This window comes from Fundulus heteroclitus, chromosome 4 (genome assembly GCF_011125445.2).
Source record: "Fundulus heteroclitus isolate FHET01 chromosome 4, MU-UCD_Fhet_4.1, whole genome shotgun sequence".
In the NCBI taxonomy this organism is placed as follows: Eukaryota; Metazoa; Chordata; class Actinopteri; order Cyprinodontiformes; family Fundulidae; genus Fundulus; species Fundulus heteroclitus.
The window spans coordinates 30,016,532-30,043,968 of record NC_046364.1 but is presented as its reverse complement, the minus strand read 5'-3'; the positions used below and the strand labels follow the sequence as shown (position 1 = coordinate 30,043,968).

Genomic DNA, 27,437 nt, shown 5'->3' with positions numbered 1-27,437 from the left:
AACCTGAGCAGAAAGGCAAATATGACATTGTTGTGTGACAGATACAAGAAATGTCCTAAAAACATCAAATATTGTTAGCACACATAGATAAAACTTAGTTGAAACCTGAAGAATAACCTATCAGGTTCTTGTTCATTTGCCAGGTTCTAAAATTATTTCAGCATAATGTCAAGTGACAATAGATTACATACTGTCATTATTTATTAAAGAAGATGAGGCAAATATGAAAAGTTGTGTATGATAAATCAAGTGCTCCTTTGCTGCTTCCATACAACTCAAAAGGGAAAGTAGCAGCTAGAAGCTGCTGATTGAACCAATAGACTTTTATCATCATCAAACGTGTCTGGCTATTTTGAAAGAAGCGGTTTTGACAGTTTGCTTTTCTGTAACAAATGTAGTGTTGACACATTGCCAAGAAAGAAAAACAACAGCCATGTCCTTAGAGAGCACAAAAGATTATAATTTGAAGTCCATCTTTCAACAGAGAGAATGATCATTAACAAGTTTAACATTTAAGACAGTTGTCAATCTTAGCACAAATGGACAGTCCAGCAAATTTAAGGTCAGATTGCCTAAGGTCAGGCAATTTATTGAGCAGAAAAATTGAAAAGAAAAAACAAATAAATAAATTTAAAAAAAAAACACAAATCTAGCTTCATTTTTGAAGAAAATGGATGTGGTGGTCATATTTCAGCAAGAAAAATAAAATAAAATCACAATCTAAACTTTAAGCAAAACATTGTTTGCATTAAGGTAATATGTAGGCTTTGTTTGTTTTTTTCCCATTAGTTTCCTCTTACAGTCCAAGGACTTGTGTGTTTGGTTAATTAGGGATTTCTGCTCTTTGCAAGAAATCAATTGCTCATTATGCATTTTGAATCCTTTCTTACATCAATTTGCCATCTATTGCAACATTTTCATAGCATCACTTTGTTCTGTTTCCTCATTAATGCATGTTTCGTTCACATCTTCTACCTCTGCTACTGCCCAACTTTGATGTTCTATCTATTTAGTTTAGAATCTTGAACTCTTTGCATCAATATAAAATGCAATTCACTGAGTGAAATAAAAAAAAACAACTTGTAGGGGTAACTGGAGGTCATTTGTTCTCCCCCAAAAGCCTCACAGACATGGATATGTCTGTGGCAGTCTCTCTGCTGTATGGGGACCTAGTGTGTGTGATGTATTGCCACTCTTCCACTCTTTGTCACATCACTAAATCATAGCCTTAAAATGATTTTATGACAGCTGTTTTCCGCATACATTTACTTACGTGTTGTTGTTTTTTTTTTGTTTTTTTTGACAAACCCACTAACAGTGGTTTCCAGTCAAACTTAAGTTTGTTTATTATGGCTTTTCTACACAAGTGGATATTTTAATTGATTATATTCATGACAAAGACATCAGATCTTGTCAGTTTTGCTTCCAAAGGCCTCATTTCATTATAACTTGCAATGTTTTCAAATGTATTGCTTTCATTCTTTGTTTTCCATTATGTCTTTCCAAAGCAAAAACATTTTTCTAATGACACGTTTGGTCTAAAAACATCTTAGTTATTCATAAAAATTATGGACACACTCGGGAACAAGTAAGGGCAGGAAGTCAGAAGAGTGGGCCAAAAAGAGGGCATGTGCATATCCACTTAACATGGACAAGAATGTCATGGCAAAATTGCACATTATGCAAATCTATTGTTCTCAAACTGTGATCCTGTTGGTACTTTGGGGCCTTTCCTTTTGGTAACGATTAAGGTAAATACATATTGGGTGTGATGGAGTGGAAAACATTAAAACCAGTCCCAAGTGAGGGTGACTATTCATGTTATGTGTCATTTACCGTGGAAGTTAGAATTTGGATGTAGGAATGGCACCAAACCAAAATTTCCAGTTCTAAATTTAAAAAGCTGTAGGATTTTCTAACTGATCCCCAGAGCAAGAAGGCAAACTGTCATGAGCAATACAAGCCATTACTGTCTATTATTGCCTCTTAAAGGGATCCACGATTAGTTGTAACAATAGCCTTTATTTGAGAAATATATGTTTTAGATGTAAAAACAATACAGTAACAATACTGTAAGATGTTTAGTTTTTGTAAATATAAATAAAATATCGTCACACAGATGTCGGCATGTTGTTTACGCTACAATGCATTCTGGGTAAACAATGTATGCTAGGTCCTTTAGCGCTAGCTCCGTCCAGCCAAAACAGCAATGTGTTATGTTAAACCTTTACAGTTTTAACCAGAGAGCGTTGAAATTGATAACAATGCAGTGATGATGATGATGATGATGATGATGATGATGATGATGATGATGATGATGATGATGATGATGATGATGATGATGATGATGATGAAATGTATAATATTTATAACAATAATAATGAATTACACGCACCACTCGTAGGACAGTGTGATCCCGGCAAGTAGTGCTCTGTGTCTGGTGTTAGGTCCAATAATACTTGCTTAGGATCTAAGGATAAAATTATGTTATAATGAATAAATAGTATCATAAGTATATGTCCATTCTTACCTCTGAAAGGTAATGCCAGTACATCTGGTTTGCACTGTAAATTGGTTGGTACAAATCCACAATGCAAATGAATGAGCTCCACTATGCCACCTCCAATATGGCGGCAAAATGTGATTTAGCGCTTAACGAGGCGTCTACATATATTTGTTTGTTAGGGAGCCGAGCGAGCAACACCCATCAGAGGTGTGAAAAGAATGAGGTAAAGTAACCCTGACCCTTTAAATCGGGTTGGTATTTGACCACACCAAGCTGTCCCTTTACTGCGAGGGATTGCTGGACTGTCTACATTTGCTGCAGTAGCTGCGTCAATTGTCACCATCTTGCTTTCTAATAATTTTGCAGTACTGCTAGCAGATGGCAAAACAAGGTTTATATCTGCTGATTGTCCCAGATGCAAAGTTCTTGTCAGGCTCCAAAGGACTAAGTAAACACCATCAGGACGAACGCTTGGTGTATATTGTTTTATATGAAGATCAATATATGTTGTTTTTTTTATTGTTTTTTATGGTCAAAATACGTGACTAGGCCTCTTTAAAGACTTTTTACATTTCCGAGGCCCTGCATGCACATAAATGCCTGTTTTGGGAGTGTTTCTTTACTTTGTAAAGACACTTTTTTCTTATGTTATCTTTTTTCATGATTAATGATTAATTCTCTCTGATTGCTATATGGCCTGTATTTATGTTTCTTGAGCTATGTGTATTTTCAAAGTTCTGACTGTATTTTGTGACTGCATCTTTAATTTACTGGGAGGAACCAAAGATACATTTCTACTTATAGGCCCATAAATATTAATTGAATTGAGTACTGGATTTTAAATTTAGGTTTTGTAAAAAAAAAAAAAAATCTCCAGTTTTCCCACTTGAAATTCTGACCTCTATGCTACTTCTTTGTCCTTTGTTTGCATATTCAGATTTAGAAATTTCAATTTATAAGGAAAGATTTAATGTACAATTGTAACGTGTCCTCCAGCAAACCTTGCTGTTACAGCAGATATGATATTTTCTTTATTTGAATCACATAATTTCATAACTGAAAAGGTCCTGTATAAAATCTCGTGATACTTGCAAAACCTGGTATTGACAGAGCTGATGGTTTTATGTTTGAGAACCAACAATATTCACAAAGCCAGATGAATAAAATTAACCAGTTTTTGTTAACACTTTTTAATTTATTCTGAATTTGTTGTAGATAACATGGAGAGGATCAATAGTATACTAACAAAGTGAAAAACATCCATATAGTACAGCTAATGTTTGTCTTAATGTTCTAGGACATGTTCCCCTATGACCTGACATTGAGCCGCCTGTTAGCGAAATTCTGGATGAACGTTTGACCATCGTTTGTTTGTGTAATTGACCAGATTGTGGATCTTCTGGCAAGAATTCAACATCAGGCAGATTGCATGCTTTCCAACAGAACAGAGGTCAGGCCCCTGAGATATAATTTCTAAGAGATCGCTGATAGTTTTGTTTTTATGCTAAAATCCTACCATTCTACAGGAACAGCCAACTGTGTTAAAGGTTCCACATTTTGACAGATTTAGAATAAAATTCAGGGTTCTTCATTTATCGCTTTGCCTTATTTCAAATCAGCATACAAGACCCAACAGATTTTTGTCAAAATTGCTGAGTGACATTGTTTAGTCTCATTTTACTATAAAGCCTTTCTTCTGATGACTTTTCACATTTTTAATCAACAATTTTCTGTCAGTTTTTAATTAGCATCTGTTCAGAGATGATCTTAGAATTTTTCTGATCAAGTTAGAGTTCAAAGACATAGAAACCATTTATTAACATATATAATTCTTTTTTTTAGAGATAAAATCCTTTTTTTGCTTTCTTTTGTACAGGATGAACACTGTTAACTTGTTTTGTACTGTCCCAGTGAAGCTTCCAGCTGCTGTCAATAAGAGGAAGATTGGGGACTTTGCCAGGTTTGAAACTCTTTAAGAAGATATAAAACAATTATTCTAATATATATTACATCTGATGAGGTAAAAGTGTATTTATTTTTATTTTATCAGTGTTGGATTCTGAAAATGCTAAAAGACACATGCTGTTAAATTCTTATGTATTTGTTTGTATATGTAAGATGATGTTAAAATGTCCAATGGGCCTCTATTATGTTTATATTTACATTTTAAGAATGACATAAAAGTGTTTGTACCCTTCCAAGTATTCAGTTGGAAAGCATTTAATGGACTTACCGCCAGCCATTAGCCTGTTTCCAAGAGTTTTTTTTTTTTTTTCTTTTGTCTTTGGTGATGTGCTCCTAGTGTTTGAGATTTGAAGGCCTCATTACCATCACCCTAATCTTTAGCTCCCTCGACAGAGTTTTTTTTTTTCTTTAGGTTCAAGTCAGGACTCTTGCTGGGGAACTCTGAAATATTAAAATTGCCCTTCCTGTCAGGAGAACCATGCCGGTCAAATTAAAAGATGAGTTAAATCTGCCATGGGTTTGAATAATTCTGGGCTTAGCTGTATTAGACAGATGAAGAACGCTAAAGATGTAAAGTTGAAGCAAATTTGGCAGCATAAAGTGTACTCTGTCTTCCCCTAGTGGACAAAGTTTGACTTCTAGGTTGCTTCTAGAGAAATACGCCTACTTGTTTAGATTGACTTCTGTTCATAGAGAATCAACATACTGATGGATGGTATTAAGTGATGAATGTTAAACTTTGTTAAACAAATGTTTTAAACCAAGGCAATCAGTCTGCAGGAGCTGAAAATATCTGTGCTATAAACTCAGACTGCAGATCTCACGCTATAACGCACATAGTCACTCAGGTGTTTTTGGATGTTAAAGCGAGACGATCAGTATTCATGGGTCACTTTATCCCTTCGCTGATGGAAGCCCACAGACCACAGGGTCCCATTTTGCCATGCTCTTATGACTGGGTGGTTTTTACGATCTATCAATCACCTAAATAAAGCTCGACTGCCTGAGCCACTGCCAGGGGAGGTCTGACCTGCGGCCTAGCATGACATTGAAGGAAAGAGTACCACTCACCCAGGAAATCCTATTATACTAAAGTATGATGGATATCATCGCTTGGGAAGCTCATAAGAGGAGTGACGTATAATTTGTTATAATTTGTAAAATAAAAAAAGTCTGAGATCTGCTATGTTAAACTTTATCTTTGTGTTTCGCTTTCCTTTTTTTTTTTACATAAGGACAATTGTTATTCATGCTGCATTCAAGATCATGCAGAGCTTCAGATTTATGTTTAAACAAAGTTAAAAATTAACTTATTTATTGCAGAAGTTAGTAAAAATGCATGTATGGACTGATGCAATCGGAAATGCCCAGCATGAAAAAAAAATGTATATATATATATATATATATATATATATATATATACAGCCAGTTTTTATATGGCTCCCTTTACTGCAGCAAAAATAACTGCAACTGTCTTTTATGTGCCTGTCTTTACTGTATTTTTGCAATGCCGATTCCACAACTAAAATTTCAGGAGACAGGATGGCTTCAATAATGACCAAAAAAAATAAATAAAAAAAATACTTGCATACTTGTGTTAACTGAATCACAGCAGCATAGATTTTTTTTATGTGTCAAAGGACTCCTGTGTTGATCAATTCTAGCAAAGATATTTTCATGAGTCAAGATGAACAAAAGCTTTTCACCATCATGGAACTAAAATACTTTTATCAATGGGAAACAAAAAAAAAGCTATCCACTTTAAACAAATGTCACTTGCACCCCCTGCGATGAGGCATTTTGTCACGCCTCAAAGATAAAACAAAAGGTTAATCAGACGCCACAAACGCTCTTCTCAACAGTCTGATGCTGTATTTGTTTGTTTGTGCCACATAACTCTTCAGTGTGATATTGATTACTCAAGCAAAGAGAATCCCAGTATTATTTTCAGCTAAAATTCAATAAAAGAAAACATCCCAGCAGGCAACCTTAGGAAGCTACTTTGACTTTATTGACGTTTCAAAATCCCATTTTCCAACAATAAAAAACAAAAGAATAGACGAAGTATCGTTGCGCTAGCCTCATACCACCAACAGGTCTTTCTCACATCTCTTTATCGGTTTGTTGTCTTTGTGGAAAATCTTATCTGCCTCTGAACTTTCCCCTGTATTTGTGCAGCCGACGCGAAAATGGTAAACAAAGAAAGGACCAAATTTCAGCCCTGAGGTCAAAGAAGGGGGGACGCAGCAGACGGAGCCTGTCGACTCACTAAAAGAACATTTGGAGTTACACTCTCGGATTAGGAGCCCCCAAAAAAAAAAAGCAATCAAATAAAGGAAAGGGACAGAACTGGAAGAGTGAATAACTGTGACAAAGTGGCAGCGAACTGAATGAATAACTTCTGTTTCAGCTGACACTGGTGGAGTTTTGCAGATCGGGCTTGAAATCCATCAAACCATCTGAACCATGAAGCTTACTGGGACAATCATTCTCCCGGCTACCGCCGAAGACTTTAACGCTTATTTGCTGATGCCGCTACAAAGAAATACAACAGGTATGCAAATTCTGCCTTTTATCTAAACCAGAGGTGTAAGGCTCCTGAGTTCTTTTGGAAAGTGACTACATAATATCGAGGTCTTATACATAAGCTTGTTTACAACCGATCTTCTTGGCTGAAACAGGAAATTGTGTCCCAGAACGGTTCTGTCAGCCTTCAACGGGTCAGATCTGTTTGGTGTTCTCACTCAAAACTGTGCCGTCCTGTTCTACATCATCACAGGTGTTGTTAAAATGTTCCTGCCACGTGAACATTTTCACTATTTTGTCACATTACAGCCAGCAACTTTAATGCTTTTTTGGAAGGACTCTTGTGTTATAGACCGACATAATGTCGTGCATAATTACAGACTGGGGGTGAAAAGTAATAAATAATAAAAACTTTAAATGTGTGGTGTGTTTTCATACTTGGCACCTCTGAGTCAAACCTTTGCAGAGCCAGTTATAGCTCCAGCTCTTCTGTGGTAGGTTTCTACCTCCTTTAATCAGCTAGAAACTGTACACTTTGTACATTCATCTTTGGAATCATCCATCTTCTAATTTTTTGCACAAATTCTAATTTGGACTTGTGTCTCGACTTTGACTGGGTTATCTTAAAATATGACCTTGCTTCAGTCTGTTGCTCTGTAGCCCTGGAGGTATGTTTAAGGCGTTTGTGCCACTGGAAGGCAGTCCCGGTCTCAAGCCTTTACCAAATGTTTATCAGGTTTGCTTCCAGGATTTTTCTATCGTCCCATCGTCTCTGGGGTGCCTTTCTGTCCTGCTATAGAACAGTGTTTCTCAACTCCGATCCTCCGGGCACACCGCCCTGCATGTTCTGGACCAGGGTTGAAAGACACAGCTGTACAAGCGTGTTCAGGGTGACGTGCGTGGCTTTTCCTTCACATTTGCTCTCTGAACGTATGACAAGAAGTTTGGTTTTCATTTCATCTGACATGACCTGTCTGCTGCGTCAAAATTGTTACATTCATACTCTGGACTCTGGAGCAAGCAAGGATTACAGACACGCTGAACAGGTTTAAACGGTTCATTGAAACAATACTGTGCAATGACGAGCCTTCTGGGGTCCTGGATTCAGACCACTGAGCACTGAGGGGAATTGTAAGTGATGATGATGATGAAGGTAAATGGGATAGTTAGAGAAGAGGGGAGCGCTTACTGTTGAAGATGAACGTGGAAGTCCTGGAGAAGTTGATGAGAGCAGGTTTAATCTGGGACATGTGGAACGTGGGATGAATGCCGAGGTGAGGTGGTAATTTGAGGTGAAAAGAGGAAAGAGTCTTGATGTATATATCTTAGGCCAAGAAAATTGGGGGAAAGTTTGTTTGGAATAATAACCAACACCTCTTGTCCGGGTGAGTAGATGGGTGCTGGAATTAGCTTTCTGTCTGCAATCTTCTTATTTTGGGAGGGGATGCGCTGAAGGGCGACTTGGGTCTGATTCCAAATTTAGCTGGATTGGAGGAGGTGCGTCCAAACCGAAGGAATGACCGAATCTGGGAAATAATCAGGGAGGAGAGAAGGTTGATAACCTAGAGATTCCCCTGAATGGAAAAAGCTCAGATTTTGCTGATATGTGGGAACTATGGGCATACTCGATCCAGAGGAGGTGTTGACTCCAGGAGGCAGGGTTTGTAGCACACAAGCATTGGAGCGTTTTTTTTTTTGTTTGTTTTTTTTTTCAGCTCTTGGTTAAGTTGATTTGTTGGTTTGTGGATGAAAGCCAGAAAACAGTTGGGACTTGATACCAAGAGCTGAGCAAAAATCCTCCCAGACTTGGGCGACGAATTGTGGACCTATTTCTAAATCTGTTTTAGTGGGGATAAAATCTGAAAACATGTTGAAAAAAAAGGAGTTTAGTGCTGGTAGTGGTAGTGGGTAATATAGATCGAACAGTGAGATGGCAGGCCTTGGAAAAACGGCCCATTATAATGAAGATGAAGGTTTTATTATGGGATGCGGAAGCTGGGCAAATGGAGGCCATGGCAATGTGCGACCAGTGACAACTTGGGACTGAGAGAGGCTGGAGGAGACCAGATGGGGGTCAGAGAGAACTCATTCATGGACATCTTTATTCAGCGAGGACCACCAGAAGTATTAGCAAAGAAGAGCAATGGTGCAGGATGACCGGAGAAACCAACCTGCTCACAGTTCTGTGAGTAAGACAGTTTGGTGACTTCTGAAGGCAATAAATGATACTGGATTTTACTTTTTGAGATATCAGATCAAGCAAGCTCGTTAAATATGCTCACGACACTTTTTAGATTTTTAGTGGTAATAAAAATGTGTAAATAATTTTTCTTCCCATCTGCAATTATGTGCTACTTTTTTTCTGCTCTATAAACTCCTGATTAAGCTACATTGAAGTGTACGATTGTAACATGCTAAAACGGATCTGGATGTACGAATGTTTTGCAAGCTGAAGTACAATAAACATCCACATGTGATTTCAAGTCAAGATTTCCGTTTACAATTCATTATTCTTACATAATCTAAAAGAAAAAAAAAATCATTCTTCCAATTAAGGCTCTGTGGAGCTGAATGAGGCTCTTTCCTTTGCGCTTTAAATGAAGCACTTTTATCACCAGGCGGCTCCTCAAATCCATATAACTCCGAGGCAAACGTATTCTAATCTCTTAATTCAATCTAACTGATCTTTGACCACAGAAAGCCTTTTCCTTGTTAAATCGTAATCCCCAGCTGCCTCATCTGCTTAAACGAAGTGTGCAATTTGAAGACATTATTGCCTGGGGTCTGTACAGTCTCCGCAGCAGCAGTCAAACACTGGCAGCGTGCGGTTTAGAGCAACACGGAAGGGCCCATGGTAGAATTAGCCAAAGGAGAGAGGACTGGACTTTGCTTCACATTGACCTCTAGCTGCTTTAATTAAATGGGGAGTTTCCTTCTCCTCCTGAGTAATAACTGGCAGAGCTCCTCAGAGGGCCCTTGGCATTCTCACACAGAGCAGCGATAAGTCTTCAAACTGTATAACCCTGCTTTTAATATCATCTCACTGAACCAAACTGGACGATAAAACAACCGCCTGATGAGTCTGATGTTCTGAAGTTGAGCCCCTGCATAAAGGTGTTCGGGGGGGTGGGGGGGGGGGGGGATTAGACTTAATGTGCCCTAATTGATGAAAGGGATCAAGAGCTATAATCTCCATCCTGAAACCTGTTTGGTTTTAACAAAGCTGATGTTCTCAGGAGCGATCTTACCGAGATTCCTCTGGAGCAAAGTCTGTTTTTTTTTTTCCTCAGGCATGTTTACTATAAATAACTCCATTATAAGCTTGGGATTGTTGTTTTTTTTTTTAATATATATATTATTTCATACTCTACAGATTCCTCAGAAACAGCATCCACGTCGTCGGCCTCGCAGACTGATGGTGGCGGAAGTCGTTGTTTTATTTGTGCGGACAGAGCCACAGGTAAACACTACGGTGCGTCCAGCTGTGACGGCTGCAAGGGCTTCTTCAGGAGGAGCATTCGCAGCAACCAAAAATATAACTGTAGGTGAGTTTCCTCGCAGCGAAGTTTCTGCTCCAGTACAGCAAACCCAAAAATAATCCGTATGAGACCACATAAAACTCCGATTAGAGGCGCCGGGGACTCCCACTTCATATGCTGTAAAAGTTTCATAAAGGCTTTGGTGGCGGCAGGAGGAAACTGGTTAAGTTTAATAAAGTGTCAAAGCTGATGTCACTGGAGTCAGTGTTGGAGACTTTAAATGTAGAAAATAAAGTTCCCTTGTACAACATCCAAGCAGTCTCTTTACTTTTCATGGACCTTATTACATAAGTACCCCGGAAAGAACAGAGGTACACACAAACCCTGGAGAAATCATTGAGAGCACACTGTAAAAATGGATTTTGGTTAAGGTTAAATTGACTTATTGCGTTCGTCCTCGGCTCAACGCACTGTAGCCAACCGCTAATCTTTACTTATCTATAAGCACTTCTTTAAATTAATCAAATAACTTCAGTTTATTTGCATAGATCCAAAACACAAAACAACAATGTCATTTCAAGATATTTTATATGACAAAACAGCCAGTTCTATTGTCACAGTATGCATGCTTAGTTTGGACGTTTAAACTTCTGTTTATCGTCTGTTTTGGAAATCCATCTAGACATGAGGTGACAGTGGAAGTAAACAGCCCGGTGAAGTCAACTCTCCACTGTCATAATTGGTCAAAATCAGCAACTTGATGCAATCGACTGGATTTCCTTAGATCAAACTTTTTTTTTACTAATTGGGCCACTGACTCGTGACTCGGATCAAATCTTAAGTGCCTATAGGGTGACATTTGTTGCGAATTTGGAAAATATGTGTACTGTACTGCTATAAATTCACCAAAGAGAATAAAATATGTGCATGTGTGTTTTAAAATGGTATACATTTTACAGGTTCAACCGACAGTGTATTGTGGACAAAGACAAAAGGAACCAATGTCGTTACTGCAGACTGCGTAAATGTTTCAAGGCTGGAATGAGAAAGGAAGGTCAGAATCGCTTTTGTTTTTACGTCTAACAAACAAATTGCCTTCATTGTTCAGAGGACACAATATTTTAAAACCAGAAAAGCTAGCAGAAATGTAATTCTCTTTGCAAACGTGTCTGCTTAAACCAATTGTTTTCAGCTCAACTAAAAGAAAACGTTTGGATCTTTAACACGTTACTGTTCATTTTTGTACGTGTTCTTGAGTATTCTTGCATATCCTTAGCCTTATCTTCCACTGACTGACACAGATATGCTGGGAGAAAAAAGGTCTATTCTCCACACATGAATAATTAAAATTCCTTAGCACGGATTAATATTTGGCTTGCATTTTCCTGAAATTATGTTTCTCCCAAAACGCTAAAGCGAAGGCCAGAGGCAAAAATTTTAATCTGTACTTTACTAATTTGCCTGATTTCCATAACGTGCTGCAACATTACTTCTGAGTTAAGCTTCGAGCACAGCTGTGGTAAAGCAATACACAAGACTCCACCATCCGGGAATTTTATACCTGACTTCTGCGCTTGCTCTAACAGTTTGTTCCAGATCTAGACTTAACTACTGACCCATAAAAAATCCCTTTAGTATGGGTGAAATAAAAAGGCAAGAAAACGTCAGTAAAGCTCAAAGGGGGTCAACAGCTCATTTACTTTCACATGTAGCTTGATTAATGTGTTTTCTAAGCCTCTGATGAATGATTACTGTGCGACTTGGCGGTGTTGTTTGACTTTGTAGAGTCACTGAAATCGGTCTGAGGCCATCCACAGTGCCGTTCATAATTACTCGTGCATATAATTAATCAAAAACGATGATATTGCCGCCAGAGCAGCACAAGGCATCCGTGCACTAACTTCTGCTTTTGTCCGAAGCTGTTGTTAGAGAAGATGTGTTTTAAGAAAATAACTCATCAGAATTGGATTCAAACACTACCCTGTACTATGTAAAGGATTAATACATTCAGTAAACCGTATTCAGTGCCATTTAAGTTTGGAGAATCACAAAAGTACTAAAAGCGAAATCAAGCTGCGCAGAGCATCAGCCTAGACAAGATTGTGTTTCGTTGATCACATGTAAATTCAAAGTAATGAAATTCCCAGCCCACTGAGCAAAAGGTTGCTTTTCACATCACTTCAGATGTGAAACAGCTTTTTGGACGGGCAATATCTTCTGGACCGACCATCATTAATGGTGCCAGTTGTCCACATTAGAAATCAGTAAATAACAATAAGAGCAGAGACCGTCAATGCTTCCTTATCCTGCTAGTTGTGACTTGGACTTGCTTTGGTTTTATCCCAAAATAACAGGCAATAAAGCTGGCAGATTACCCAAAGAACCACGTCTTGCATTAAGATGATATCTACATGACGCAGAGTAAAAAAAAAAGCAGGGACTATGAGTTTGAGAGAAAGCAGATCTCCAAGGTGTTTAGAGGTGGTGCTGTAAGCATATGGACTTTGTTGACATGCTTAGCAAGTATCCAGACCCCGCTAGTGAGTCTTTTTCAAAGAAACTGGAAACAAATCTAAGACCTTTCTGGTATTATTGGAGATTTTTGGGGGACTGTGATGTGAAACCACATCAATTTTACTGTCCTCAGCAAACAGCAGGTGCTATCTTCCTCTGGCTCAAATCTGGCAAAGGTTCGCCCCTCTGGATGAACCGTGTATGCGTGAAGCCGCCATGAACTGATCCTGCTTGGTTTTAAAGTCACAACCAGTCTTAGAATTTGGATTTTGATCCCCACCTCTTTCTGTATTTTTGAGTGTAATGTCTAGACTGAGGAATTATGTGCCCACCAGGTGAATCTATCCAACAGTATGTCAGAGAGAGGCGCACAAACACAGTGGACACAATGAGTAAGTGATGAAACCGTATGAATCAAATGCAGCGATTCAACTTTTAGGCAAAAACTATTAATAATAAAAAATCCATATTTGCATATTTCCAGGTTCTTTTCTGCACTATTTTGTCTTTCTAATTATATTATTCTCTTATTATGAGTACATGCACATGACCAATTATGCAGACTGGGTGATAATAATTTTGTTATAGGCTTATTATTGTATCCTGTGCCTGCTGTTTCATTTAATCTGTATGCAGCAGTTTGGTCCTGTAGGATGCAACGACGCGTAATACAGTGTAGATCTGAGGTGCTGAAAAGTTTTGCACTGTAGGTTTTGTTTTTATAACGAAGCACTTCACTGTTGTATTAGCCCTGGTCTGAGTTGTTGCGAGTCAACCGCATCGCAGCGTCAGGATAAACAGACTTTCGACAAGGCAGCTTCTTTCACGATGTGTTGAAGTTTGTACAGGGCTAACATAATAAAGAGCCAATAAACTTTTCTGAGCAATTTTTCCCATGTTACGATCTCCAGCTGTTCAGAATGAGAGAGACTACATCAACCCCCACAGAGCCAAGGGACAACCAGTAGGAACTCTGTCCGTCGACGTGCTGCTGCAGGCGGAGAGCAGCGTGCAACAGGTAACACACTGCTCTGGATCTCAGATGCAAAGTTCTGTGATGAATACTGATGCCGATCCTAACCATGACTGGCAAATGGATCCTTCTCTGTTTCTGGGAATAACTTTGGTGAAGGTCAGAGAGGAAAAAATCTTAGATTACATTTTAGGCAGACTCTCTTCGGGTTGGATTTAGTTACTCATAATTGAACTAAAGGACAAAATTGCACTGGGACCTCGTCTAATCATGGCCCATTTGATGTACCAAGAGGTCTGGCATGGAGGTATTTTGTCTTCAAGTACATAATAACAACCAGATATATATGTTTTTACCATTTAAAAGGAATGCATGGGGGGGAAAAACCTAACAAGAAACCCTTAGACCTAATTTTGAAGAACACAAGCAGTTTTTAAAATACCCAGGATGTCACTGGAGAAATGCAACAATCAACCAAAAGTGCTGTCTTTAAATCGTTTTTTTCTTCTTTTTTTTTTACTTTTTTTCATTGATGCATGCATCAAACAAGGTTATGGTGGCCATGGAAATCATGAAAGACTATCTTTGTTTGTTTCTTTTTCTGGTCTGCGTTACTGTAGGAACAAGACAATGTAGCACAGCATGCTCAGAGAAACCAACCAGCTAAAGGTCAAACTTTTCCCACTGTGATTTGAACTTGGATTGGGTTAAATGCTTGTAATTAATACAGATTTTGTGGGTTTTCTCAGCGGCATAAAAAAAAAATCACTGACATATTTCTATCAAAATAACAATAACAAAATGTTAATTTTACTGAAATAACTTTTTGAGTATGTACAATATAGAAAATTGTTCTAACTGCATGTTCTGGCCTCAGAATTTAAGCCCTCATAGAAAACTTAGCTAGTCTCTAACAGTGAAGCTATAGCTATATATATATATATATATATATATATATATATATATATATATATATATATATATATATATATATATATATATATAGCTATATATATATATATATATATAGCTATATATATATATATATATATATATATATATATATATATATATATATATATATACATATATATAGCTATAGCTTCACTGTTTATCTATTCAAACAGTCAAACCAAGGAAAACCAAGGAAATCAGTTTTCAGCTCAATCCACACAGTGAAGGGATGGAAACAACTAACACTTGATAATGCAGACATTAGTAAAAAAAAATAGGAATAATAGAAATTTCCTCATCTTTGCTCAATTTAAAAACTATGTGAATCCTGTTTACTTTGTTGTAAGTTTTAGTGTCAGCTAAACTTTATTAGAATTATGTTAAGAAGAGACTAACATTTTCAAGCAATAAGTTTTTTGTCTGTTTGTTTTGATTTGTTTTTTGTGTCTTTTTGCTTAAAATCCTGTTTGAAAAGGATAACCCAAAAAAAATTATTGTCAGACTTTTTAAAAAAAAAAAAAAAAAAAGTCTTTCATTTACCTGCATAATAGTTAGACATGTTGACCACGGCTTCATTAGTCAGGGTCTGGGCCGGCTGCCTTTCATTGTTCTCGGCGGCCTGTTCTCTTCTCACCGCAGAGTCCTGACGTCAGCACCAAGAAAACCGCCTGCGTGGGAGACGTCTTTGAATCAATGAAGCAACAGCTCCTCCTGCTGGTGGAATGGGCCAAACACATCCCAGAGTTTTGCGGCCTTCACATAGATGACAGGGTGAGAGCAACTTGACAAACAGACATGCAATACACAATAAAATGGTGAATTCCAGCAGCTCTTTGTATAAAACATGAACCCTGCATGTGTTTGTAGGTAAATCTGCTACGAACTCATTCTGCAGAACATCTTATACTGGGGGCAGCACGACGGTCGCTGCCTTACAACGATGTCATTCTTTTAGGTAAGAAAATTGACTTATTTCACTCCTTGTCCTTCTGAGGAGCGTCTATTTCTGCAGTAATCCTTATTATTATACACGTTTATGTTTCCTGACCAGGCAATGACTTTGTGATCCCCCTAAGAGGAGCGGGGTTAGAGGTGTCCAGAGTGGCTCTCAGAATCCAGGAGGAGCTGGTCAAGCCTCTCAGGGAACTGGACATCACTGACAAAGAGTTTGCTTGCCTCAGAGCCATAGTTTTCTTTGCCCCAGGTCAGCCCGTACTCTAAATCTGTATGCGTTATAATTTATCTCCTGCTACCTTCTGTGGCATCACAAAGTATTCATTTTCAGCTTAGGTCTATTTATATTCTTGCCGGTTTTCCCCCGGATTTTCTTCTGAGTGGTACGGCTAAGCTGGATTTTGGGAGTAAAACATTTGGATATGGTGAAAGTTCTTTACTTTAAGGCGGACCTGGTCGCCTGCTGTGATTAATGGCATACTGGTCTGAGGTCTTTAGAAAGTAAAGTGAAGAACCAAAGAACAAGGAGTGAACTGCAGCAATGATTTCTCTCTGTTCAACAAAGTTAGACTCTCTGCGACTAGAGTTGAATATATAATTAACCCTAATTCACAAAACTTCATCAGCAGCCTTTGAAGGTTAAAACTAAACCATATGGTTAGATTTGGGAGAACTCCATAGAGATTGCCGACAAGAAAAACTTTCCATTGTTTTGCAATTCTTCCCATGGAACAATTATAGCCACTTATATGAGAGTAAAGATGTCTTTATAATTGTAAGGATTTATTTCTGATCAACACTACTATGGACATTTAAAATAATCAGAAAATTAACGGGAGCAAGCAATCGAAAACTAATTTAACACATTGTTAATCAAGCTGAGCTCTATCTATTAATCATTAAACTAGCCAATGAAATGAACAGCAAACACCTAACAAACAATTATAAAACAAACTCTATTGTATAAACACAAAGTGGAAAGTTTAATGCCAAGGTGTTAAAATGCTCAAAATATTATCTTACAAAATTAAACATATTAACAGTTGCTCCAATGATTCTTAGGAAAGGAGTTTTACCACTTAGTTTTTAGTAAAGACTGTATTTCAATCATTAATCCATTCATTTTCCATACCTGATTTTCAATGCTGGGTCATAGGGTGCTGGTGCTTATCTCCGGCGGTCATTTGGGCGAGATGCGGGGTACACCCTGGACAGGTCGGCAGTCCGTATTTCAATCAGAGCAGGGGAAATACAATAAGTAGACAGAGATAAATGATAAGTCTCAGAACCAGCAGGACCCGCCGTACCGTGGCCAGATTCAGTTTTAACGCAACATGTTCCTTCTGACAGGTTACATTAATATTTCAATGGGGCCCCGTCAGACTCCTGACTCAAATCTGGTAGAGAATCTATGAAGGGAACGAAGAATGGAAATAATCCTAAATTTAAATCTGCCAGGGGTTTGACTAATTTTGGGCATAAAAGTAAACATCTTACAATAGTCCCAAATTGGGCCGTGGTCTCACTGACAGAGACAACTGGACCGCTGCTCTTATGTTTCCCTCAGCTTGGCTGATTGGGGAAGCCTCGGCACAAACACTTTAGCTGGTTTCTCATTTAGAAGTTGGAAGTGGGCTCTTCACAAAAGGAAAGGTGTCAATGAAGAGTTTCTAAGCACCACATGTCTAAGGTATGGAGGGAAAACAAACAAAATGTTTTTTTTACACAGAATCAGATTAATTTAGTATATGGCATAAACAAAAAAACGAACAGAATCTATTAAAACAGCAGTCAGGTTCTTCTCTGGTTCGGTCGATGGGTTTGCTGGATCTATTTTTTTTTCTGTAAGACTGAAGTCAAGTCACTCTTGAGTGTAATCTGTGGGAAAAGCTTCTGTCAGAAGGAGCAGATCAACCGATCTGAAGGGGATTTGAGGAAACAAAGATCCATCAAATTACACAGCCAATAATAAACTGGATTATATTATTTTTTTCTTAAACGACATTCTCTTAACTGAGAGACCAAACATTTCAGCAATCTGTTACACTCACAGAAACACTACAGCATGTCCTGACTGGAGCTGTTTTCAGTTTTAAAGGGGCCTAGTCACGTACTATGACTATTTAAAAAAAAAAACATATATTCATCTTCAAATAAAACAATATATGCCAAGCGTTCGTCCTGATAGTGTTTACTTAGTCCTTTTTGAACCTGAAAAGATCTTTGCACCTCTTGCTTTTATTTTTGCTATATTTTAATCATGTACAGCACTTTGACACAAAAATATACACGTGTTATCTTTGTACTGAATTGTGCTATATAAATAAATTTGCCTTACCTTGCCTTACTAGCAAATGAAGCAAAAAAAGTGTAAAGCACAGAAATAAAATATAATAAGCAAACAGGGAGTGATCGTTTAATCAGAAAGCTTTTCAATGCAACCATAGTGACCTGCTGAAGAAGAAAAAGTAGTCATAAAAAGAAACTCATAGTACGTGACTAGGCCCCTTTAAAGCGTCAAACCTGTAAAGAATTTATGGACTAAAAGACACCAATATTTAATTTTACCACTACATAGAAATTTATTCAAAGCTTCATGATTTTCTAAATTAGCCAAAGGCTATGGAGAGTCCATGAGGCTAAATGGTTATTTTGGTTGGTCCGATATTTTGAAATGACTGAAAGTAATTATTGAGGTTTAAAGGTCAAATCTGAGGGATTTGTGTGAACAGTGGCAAGTAATAGTTTAACCTTCATAGTAACTACTGAAAAATTTACATTGGAAAACGTATTTGCACGTCATAACACTGCTGAATAAGAAGGAATTCAGACTTTTGCACCTCAAGTCACATTTTTGCCATTCCGCTAACGAAGCACGAATTAAACTTTTTTCTAAGGGTTCAAAGGACTACATGTCATATTGACTGGAGATCAAAGCACATGTTAATATTTTTACAAATAGTAATAAATTTAAGCTCAAAAGATTAAAACAAGCACACCTCCGAGCTATCCAGAAATCTTCTTTATTGTTCCACTTTTGTCAAAAAAAGTGTGCAGTCATTTAATAATCTCAACGTTTAACTGCTAAACTAGAGCCAGTTTTAGACAAATAAACATTGTATTTTTATATCTGAGAAGGTGGTGTAATAAGTTCAAGAGTTCTATATTTATAGATGAATCGGTTATCAGTTTTGTTATCCATGTTTTGGTGATCGATTCAATGCAAATCTAAAATAGCCCTACTCCAAAACTCAACAGTATGACTATTTTTGTGTGGGTGTGGGTATTTTTTTCATCATTAAAAATCATTATTTGAGTGTGCTCTGCCTTAATACACCCAAGTTTAATGATCTTCAACTTCTTCCAGCAGACTGTCCGGGGCTTGAGAACCCTCAGGTGATCCGATACTTACGCCTCCAGGCCCACGTTCTTCTAGAGGAAGCAACGTGTGAGCAACGAGGAAGGTTTGGAGAACTTCTGCTCATCCTTCCTCCCCTGCAGAGTGTTGCCTGGCAGATGGTGGAGACGCTCCATTTGGCACAGCTGCTCGGTGAAGCAAGGATGGACAGCCTGCTGCTGGAGATGCTGCTTGGAGAGGAAACTGCAACAGAGGAAGGACAGAGTGCAGGCAGGATAACACTGCACTGTGTTTAGCACATGATAAGGTTTAATAAATGAACATTCACTTACAGTTGACTTTTCTGCAACGTTTCCCACATCTTACAGGCAGTGACCTGAACTGCGAGCGTCGGAATGACCTCCGATCTTCCCCCGCCACCTTCGCCTCGGTAATCTCCCATTCTTCAGCCAGTAAGTATCAGAGCAATCAATAGGAGTCAATATTTTACCAGCAGATGGTTTCGTTTTGCCTACCAGACATTTGTCTTAATGTTACAGCAGTTATCTCACACGCTGAACTCCTAGCACTTAAAGAAGCGACTCGTGTTTTTTTCTGTCAGTTCTAACAACTAGTCTTCCTGCTGCCCACCCAGACTGGCACTGAGGTGTCCACAGACATGGAGAGGCTGCCGGTGTGCCCACAGTGTACCCGAGGTGCAGGTCCCCTACCAACGAACACCTCGAGGAGCAACAGCTCAACCAAGGAGGACTGGAGTCCTGCAGAGCCTTAAAAAGAACATAAGCAGGAATAAAGAGCCTCAGTCATGTATTCAGTACTGAATGTAAATACAAACATCCAGAAATAAACAAGTTACGCACCTCAGTTTGTGTTGAAAGATTGTTTTTTGTTCGATACATTTTAAATGGGAAATTTCAAATAGGGGCAGGGACCCTTAAACTGACAACATAGAGCACAGTGTCAAGAAAAAGAGGGTAAAAAAGCAACGGTAAGGCTAAAGTGACCGCATTAGGGTGCACTGATCTAAGATGTCCAACAGAGGGCGCTACAGTCTTGTTCTTTGGCATTTTCAAAAGACAGGTTTCATAAATTATTGGCAGAAAATAATTAATTATCCTTTACTCTCCCTTAAGGCTATGGGCCCCCTTATTCACAACCTATTCCCTTGTTCAAGAAATCAAAGGAGAGTTGCTACAGATTAACTAAAACCTAAGATTTGAGGTGTTAAGCTTCGTTTTAATGAGTGAAAGTGATATGACGAATACTAAGCATCACAGAGTCACAAACCGAACCCTGATTAAAATCGTCCATGTATGCAGCCACAGTCTTCCACTTATCCAGCATTGGTTCACAGAGGTTGTGGGTTCAAGAGACAAACCAAGACAGCCCTCCCCCCAGTGGTTCCCTCCTGCTCATTCTGGGGAAGGTGTTCCAAGACCGCAGTGGATGAATAAATACTTCTTCCAGCAAGTTCTGGATCTTCCTCTTCCTCTCCCAGTGGTGTGCTGTACCTTGACAAGCTCCAAAGGAAGGTTTGTCAAGGTGACTCCTTTCAATGCAGAAGAGCAGTGACTCTACTCTGAGCTCCCCTAAGAGGATGGAGTTCCTTCCTTCTGAGGAGAAGCTCAGAAACCAAAGTGTATGTGTTTTGTTTTTGTTTTTGTTTTTTTGTTTGGTTGGTTGGTTTTTTTGTCATGGTGGATATCTTATCACTTATAGAGGGAAAATGTTGGCTGGATACATTCTGGCTAAGCTCTTTTTCATCCTGACAAACTACAATAATGGTTGAGTTGCTGCAGATTAACCCCATATGTATCTCTTGATGATGTTTTTAATCAAGCAGAATAAGCATATTTTTGGGCAAACATAACATACAGTCTGAAAGTTTGTTTTGTAATGACACTGGCAGCATTTATCAAAGCCTTCTGTTTTGGTGAAAACAAAAACTACATGAACCTATTTACCCCTTTAAAGACCCGTACCAGGATGCGGTCAGTTCTGGCGCAGGGGAACAGCGCTTGAGCCATGTACGGAGGCCTCCATAACCCGGACATCCTGGGTTCGAGTACCGGCACTTGGACCTTTGCTGCTCTTCTTGCCCCTCTCTCTCTCTCAATCTTGTTTCATGTCAGTTCCCTTTCAAATAAAAGTTAAAAGCCACAAAAGTTAAATAAAAGCATCAAGACCCATACCAAAGACAAAAATACACTAAGATCAAATACACTGTATGGCTGCATTGTGATTGGTAATTCTGCAGTATATAAAAAAGGGCATATGCTTTTAAGAAAAGCATATGCCCTCAAATGCATTGATGTGTAAAAAAGTTAGACCAAGTTGATTCATTTCTGCTGAATTATTGTAATACAGTTAGTAAAGTGACTCTTTGCCTCTCACGCATTGACCGCCGGAGACGAACAGAAGCCACCCCTTGATTCTGCACTGATGGAAAGTATCACTAGTAAAAATGGTGTGTTAGTAATATGTTGGAGGGACAGAGACGACATTTAATCAACGTTTGCTGACCTCAGCATAAAGTCAACCTTCAGAGTTAAAAGAGAGAGAAAGTGAATGTTTAGATGTGTACTATACAATGATGGAAGTATGTATGCCCCCCATCTTGTATTCCCTTTCATCTCTGGACTGCACTGCTGAGCTTTTTGGTTTGTGTTTTTTTTTGTTGTTGTTGTTGTTAAATAAACAAAAAAATCAATAAACATATCTACAAAAAAAAAAAAAAAGAGAGAGAAAGAAAGCTGAACGTGTAGCATTTACTCTCACAACCACTTCAACTGGTGACTCTTAAATATGACCACAAATGAGCTGAATTAAGTGTCCTCGTCATAATCAGGATTCACTGTTTGTCACTCTTACTATAACAGGCTCGGCTGTGATCCAATGGCAGTTTCCTCTAAGCCAATAAAGGGATCGTCCAGCAAAGAAGACCGATTGCCTCAAAGAAGGATTTAGTAAATATCTGTGAGTCAAGTTTCCTGCCCAAACTCCCCCCTATGACCAAACTCCCCCCTTCTTATCACATCAAGCCTTAACGGTCTGCCTTACGCAAAAAAAATAAAATAAACTATAGTAATGTTGGAAGGTTTTTGTCCATTTGTCAGAACATAAATATTGTTGAAACAAGGGTAAGAACGCTTTAGTTTTCCTATGAAGGCATGACGGGCCCAGCTTTGTCATGGTGTTACTGGATTAAGCTTGTGTGGGAAGACAGAAATCATCATGTTCTTATGTTTTGATAAAAACCACAAAAAAAAAAGAAAAAGAAAAACAGATTACTTTATGTGAAGCAAGAGAACAGTGGAGTTGTGATTATTTCAAAACGAGCTTTGTAGTCTTACTGATTATTCTTTTTTGTTGTTTTTTTATATATCACCTAAGCTGTTAAGTATAGCCAGTTAAATACTAAAAACAGACACAAATAATAAATAAATAAAAGTGGCTTTACATGCTGGTGACTGGTGAATGAAGAGTTTTTTTCTCTGACAGGAAAGCAACATTTCACTCGCAAGCAACCACAGAAAAAATGCCATAACTCAGAACACGTTCACAACTGGTGACCTGACACCTGAAATACGTTCCTGGCTCACATACAAACAGCTCAAAATGACATTATCGAACATTTTTCACATCACTATAAGGACTTGCTTCATATACTGTGGTCCATCTTACCATGAAGATTCACTCCTGTGGTATGAACTGTAGTCAAGGTCCCTTGTAAGTAGAGGTACTACACGTAAATAGCTTTGTGACTGAAATATTGGACAAGATAAGGTCTGCAGCACTGGGTTTTCATTTTAAACCTCTTCCTCCTTTCCATATACAAACATCTCCTGCTGCGCACACTTGAACAGGACAAGAACAGAGCTAATGTCTATTTTAGGAATACTGTGAAGCATGCTTTACTGTCCAATAAATATTGGACCACTTAAGTAGTGAAGATAGAAAAAAAAAACTGGGATGTCACTACAAGTTCAAGTCAGTTTTAAAACAAAGACCTAAAAATAATCCTTTTTAGGCCATTCAGTAATTGGTGTAAAAGCTTTCCTTGGGTTTCACACAGTACATTACGTAAGGCACTTTTTTAAAGATAAGCAAGATTTTTGTAAGGAGTATAAAGTTTCACCTCTTAAAGCAAAACAAACTGAAGGAATACGGCTTTTTCTCAAAAAGGTTCCCTATTTAAGACATTTTTGTGGTGCTTTATTATTAGAAGTGGCAAAAATATTGGCTAAAACATTTTTTAAATTGTTTAAGAAGTGACTTATGTGATAACCCCAAAAGAAAGATCTAAATGTAACCTGTAAGGTGCTGACCCATGATCCCTTACCACACTGCCATGGCCTGTATGCACGCTGTACTGTGTTCGGCACAGGCCGACTACATATAATTGAATGAGGGATGAATACTGTTTCCCTGCAACATTTCATTTCATTGCACATTACATCTATCAAAAAACCTGGTAAAGATTTTTAAAAAGTTTAAAAATAAAAGTGTCTTTTAACTGGAGTAACATCATTTCTAAATGGGGGAAAAAATCCAACTTTAAATCAGAATAATTTTACCCTGTGAAAAGAAAAGTTTTACATTGAATTATTTGCATCAGAATTATATTGGCTCCCTGCTGTTAACACTTTGCACAACTCCACTTTGGCAAACATTTACAGTTTTTTACGTGCGTTCGTTTTTACAGAAGCACACTCAGGAGGTCCTAAGGGCCCCTACTACTTACTAAACAGTAAGTATGAGCTGCTTTTTTTGCATATCCATTCTTTGTTTCACAACAAAAACAACTAAAATACTGATAGAAAACTGAATCTTAGTTTCATCAGACCAGAGCAGTTCCAGTTGAAGAGACCCAGTGTCCATAAGATGCTACCCTTTGCTGTATTTTCCCAAAAGTGAGACTTTTTAAAACTCCTTTACCATTCTGCTCTCTGTGTTTTGGCTTTAGATCACTACAGAAAAATCTTTAGATAAGCTTTCCTGGGTGGCTTAGAGAAATGGGTTCTTGTTTAACACCATGTTTATATCCTTATATCCAAACAGGACATCATGGATTACTAATTTATACTTCTTGTTCATACTTACACAGTATGAACAATCTTAAAAAGGAGTGTATAAATTACAAAAATGTTTGCGCCCAACATGGCATTCAAATATTAGTGTGACAACTATTCCTTAAAGTGGAATTTTATTTCCCCCGTTTATAAATAAATGAACTCAAATTAAAAGGTATTTCTTATTTCTTGTCTGAGATTAAGATACTTTAATAAAGGATGAATTTATATTAATGCTTTTTAATACTTTGAATACATGGAAGGGCAATACTTTTGTAGGGCTTATTTGAATGAAGTTGCCTCGCTGTACACCCCGCGCATCCTTCAAATTTAGCTAAAACACTGTTAAGGGGGTTTTGCTATAATAAATTCTGGTTTGTGCAGGAAATTTTTTTTTGTTTTGGGGGTTTTTCACCGCCATTTTAAAGGTATTGATAAAAGTTTAAAGTTAGGTCATCCAAGGTCACCCAAGGTCACCCAGGCCACTTAACTTTACTCAACTTCAACAGAAAATGTGTCGATGGTTTGTGTTCTGTAATGTTTGTGCTGGTTTCTCCTGCAAAAACTTTTGTTTTGGAAGATATTAAAATGGACAGGGTCATCTTAAAGTCACTGGCCCATCTGGTGGGTCACCAACAAAAGGTACATAACGATTTTTGACTTTTTTTTCTCCTTTCTTTTATACTCAATGAAGGTTGCAGCACAAACCTTTGACCTAATTTTTTGAATTTTTGAATCATGTGGCAGCACTAACTTCAGGCATCTTCTTTAGACTCCTGCCAGTTGTAAACTCCATCCATCCATCCATTTTCCAACACGCTTATCCCTCATGGGGTCACGAGGGGTGCTGGTGCCTATCTCCAGCTGTCAATGGGCGAGAGGCCAGGTACACCCTGGACAGGTCACCAGTCCATAGCTGTAAACTCATCTCAGTGAAATTTTCCTGCTTGGTTTGCGTGGAACGACTCCAACCTAAATTTCTGCCCTAAATACATTTGTAAACTTCGTCTAATGCTTTTACGGGCAGGGAATTCTGATTAAAATATATCAGACACAGGGTTCACAGACGTCTCTCACCAGAGCAGGTCTGAATTAGCGCTTGGATCGCAGAGCTTAACATAAACTGACCACGGCACCCACCTGCTGGGTTTGTTTGACCAAGACAGTTCAGACAGAGGGGGATGATGCGGGCACGACGATGGGACAGCTGTGTTTGCCGAGACGAAGCGGGGACGTGTGTTGGTTTTTCTTCTCTGTAACCTTCAAAGAGCTCCTCGATGCAGAGCTTGGGTCGGAACCCAAACAGCATAATGAGTAGTTATGGTGTTTTAGAGCGACGTAATTACACACATGTGCATTAGGAGGCTTTGCAGTCGCGTGACAGACGTCAGAGTGGAGTGAAAGGACGGACAGCACCTGTGTACACAAATGCAAAAAGACGCTCCGACGGGACAAGGCTGCAACCCCACCATTCAGTTTGAGTTTTACCGTTGCGGACAAGCAGAATGAAAAACACCAAGCTTGCAAAACAAAGACCATAATTAACAAGAGCAAAGAATGGATGGTTTTGAACATGTGTTTTGCGGTGCATATTTTCCTAAGTGCGCATTAGTTTCCTAATATCAATTCATAAATGTTTGGTCTTGGTTCAAGAAGGGTTTTGAGTTTGGTTAGTGACGGCGGATTTCCTGAATGACGCATACGACTGAGTGAGAATTAAAGTGTTACAGATTGAGCCCCTTAGAAGTACAGGTGGGAAAAGCTGCCCTTGTTGTCTTTCTTCACCACACTCGCATAGAAGATGAATAAACCTGTAAAGAGGAAAACGGTATTACCAGAATATCAGTTTATGTCAACGTTAAACTGACTTTTTAAATAATTCTTTTTATTCTCACTTCAAACCTCTACCTGGTGCAAGACACAGACACACGGCCCCTTCAGTCCAACCTGCCTCCGCTCGGACAATCGTGTCTTTAAGCAAACAGGACCCGTGTACCTTTGAGGATCAGCTGTCTTTCAGCACTATTACTGATGCCGACGTTATATGACTAACAGGGACTCTTTGACACCTACCAAGAAAAAGAAAAGAAAATCCAGCTTTTGTAAAAGAAACACTTCACTTTAACTATTGCCATTAAAAAAACAACAGATGGAGCATTTTTTCACATAACACTCTGGTTTTGATACAAAAAATGCTCCTTGAACATATTTAGCACATCCAACACTATCTAATCAGTTTGTAAGATTTATTAGAGGCTGCATTGCAGATGGTAAAACTGCTTTATGGGCAGCATCTGTTTTGTAAATAAACTGATTGGACATTCGGTCTCCACATTGGGGAAAAAAAAAAAAAAAAAAACTTTCCACAAACTTGAATCTTGTTCAATTAGACATTTTTCCATGAGGGCCCCAAAGCTACAGGGAGCATCTTGAGGTTTTAGTTGTTGACATATATTCAGATGCTACATAGATGTGAATGCAGATTTAAAAAAAAAAAAAAAAAAGCTTGGACTCCTTCTAAATCTAGTTTGCTGTGTGCGGAAAGTATGTATGAAGGCAAATCATATAGTAGAATAGCTTGAATGGAATATTTAGTTAATAAAAAGCACAGGTTTGATAGTATAGGTGTGATTTGTCGTTTTACGTCACAATAAGAAGTCACAGAAAGATACACCTGAATGCGTGCCTAAATGCTAAAACATACTCCACAGTTAGGTAGAGATTTGGTCTTTCTGTCAAAAAATAAGTCATTTGTGGCAAGGACATTCCATATTTCACAGGAGTTAAAGTACAGATCTACCAGGAAGTCTTCATAGGGCTCTCCCACTGCAACACAACCACTTCATATTTGCCCAGAATATGTCTGAGGGACAAGCTGCAAGAACTCCCAAAACCATCAACAGTTTAAGTTTTTTTTTCACACCACTAGAAGAGAGAACAAATTTATTTGTTCTTGCAGAGCATGTATTGGCCTTGAATTAGGCAGCCATGATCTCAGTCCACTTATAGAATAACGATTGTTTTTTAATAAAATGTTTCAGAACAAGACTCACACCACTACAAAGTGATCTTTATTTTTAGTTTTGCTTGTTTTCTTTTTTCTTCTTCATTCTTAACTCATTAATGTTAATGATAG

The 27,437-nt window shown here is 38.3% G+C and overlaps 1 protein-coding gene across 3 annotated transcripts; it reads left to right on the top strand.

The window, feature by feature from the left end:
• Nucleotides 1-4,404: 4,404 nt before the first annotated feature.
• hnf4b (hepatic nuclear factor 4, beta) lies at nt 4,405-20,087 on the top strand. Of its 3 annotated transcripts, none has more exons than XM_012882438.3 (11): nt 4,405-4,466; nt 6,650-7,025; nt 10,371-10,542; nt 11,436-11,530; nt 13,902-14,008; nt 15,557-15,688; nt 15,785-15,872; nt 15,969-16,121; nt 19,239-19,499; nt 19,598-19,681; nt 19,831-20,087. In XM_012882438.3, the coding sequence occupies exons 2-11, from the start codon at nt 6,938-6,940 to the stop codon at nt 19,872-19,874; spliced, it is 1,224 nt and encodes a 407-aa protein (XP_012737892.2). In that variant the 5' UTR covers nt 4,405-4,466; nt 6,650-6,937; the 3' UTR covers nt 19,875-20,087. The 3 variants fall into 3 exon arrangements, with proteins under 3 accessions (XP_012737892.2, XP_012737896.2, XP_012737894.2); XM_012882442.3 differs by having other exon boundaries at nt 4,407-4,466; nt 19,864-20,087; XM_012882440.3 differs by having other exon boundaries at nt 4,409-4,466; nt 19,242-19,499.
• Nucleotides 20,088-27,437: the final 7,350 nt, after the last annotated feature.

Coding starts and splice junctions, on each gene's coding strand:
- hnf4b (XM_012882438.3), top strand. CDS start 6,938: ATGAAGCTTACTGGGACAATCATTCTCCCGGCTACCGCCGAAGACTTT. Junction 7,026..10,370: donor GCTACAAAGAAATACAACAG/GTATGCAAATTC, acceptor CATACTCTACAG/ATTCCTCAGAAACAGCATCC. Junction 19,682..19,830: donor AATCTCCCATTCTTCAGCCA/GTAAGTATCAGA, acceptor TTTTTCTGTCAG/TTCTAACAACTAGTCTTCCT.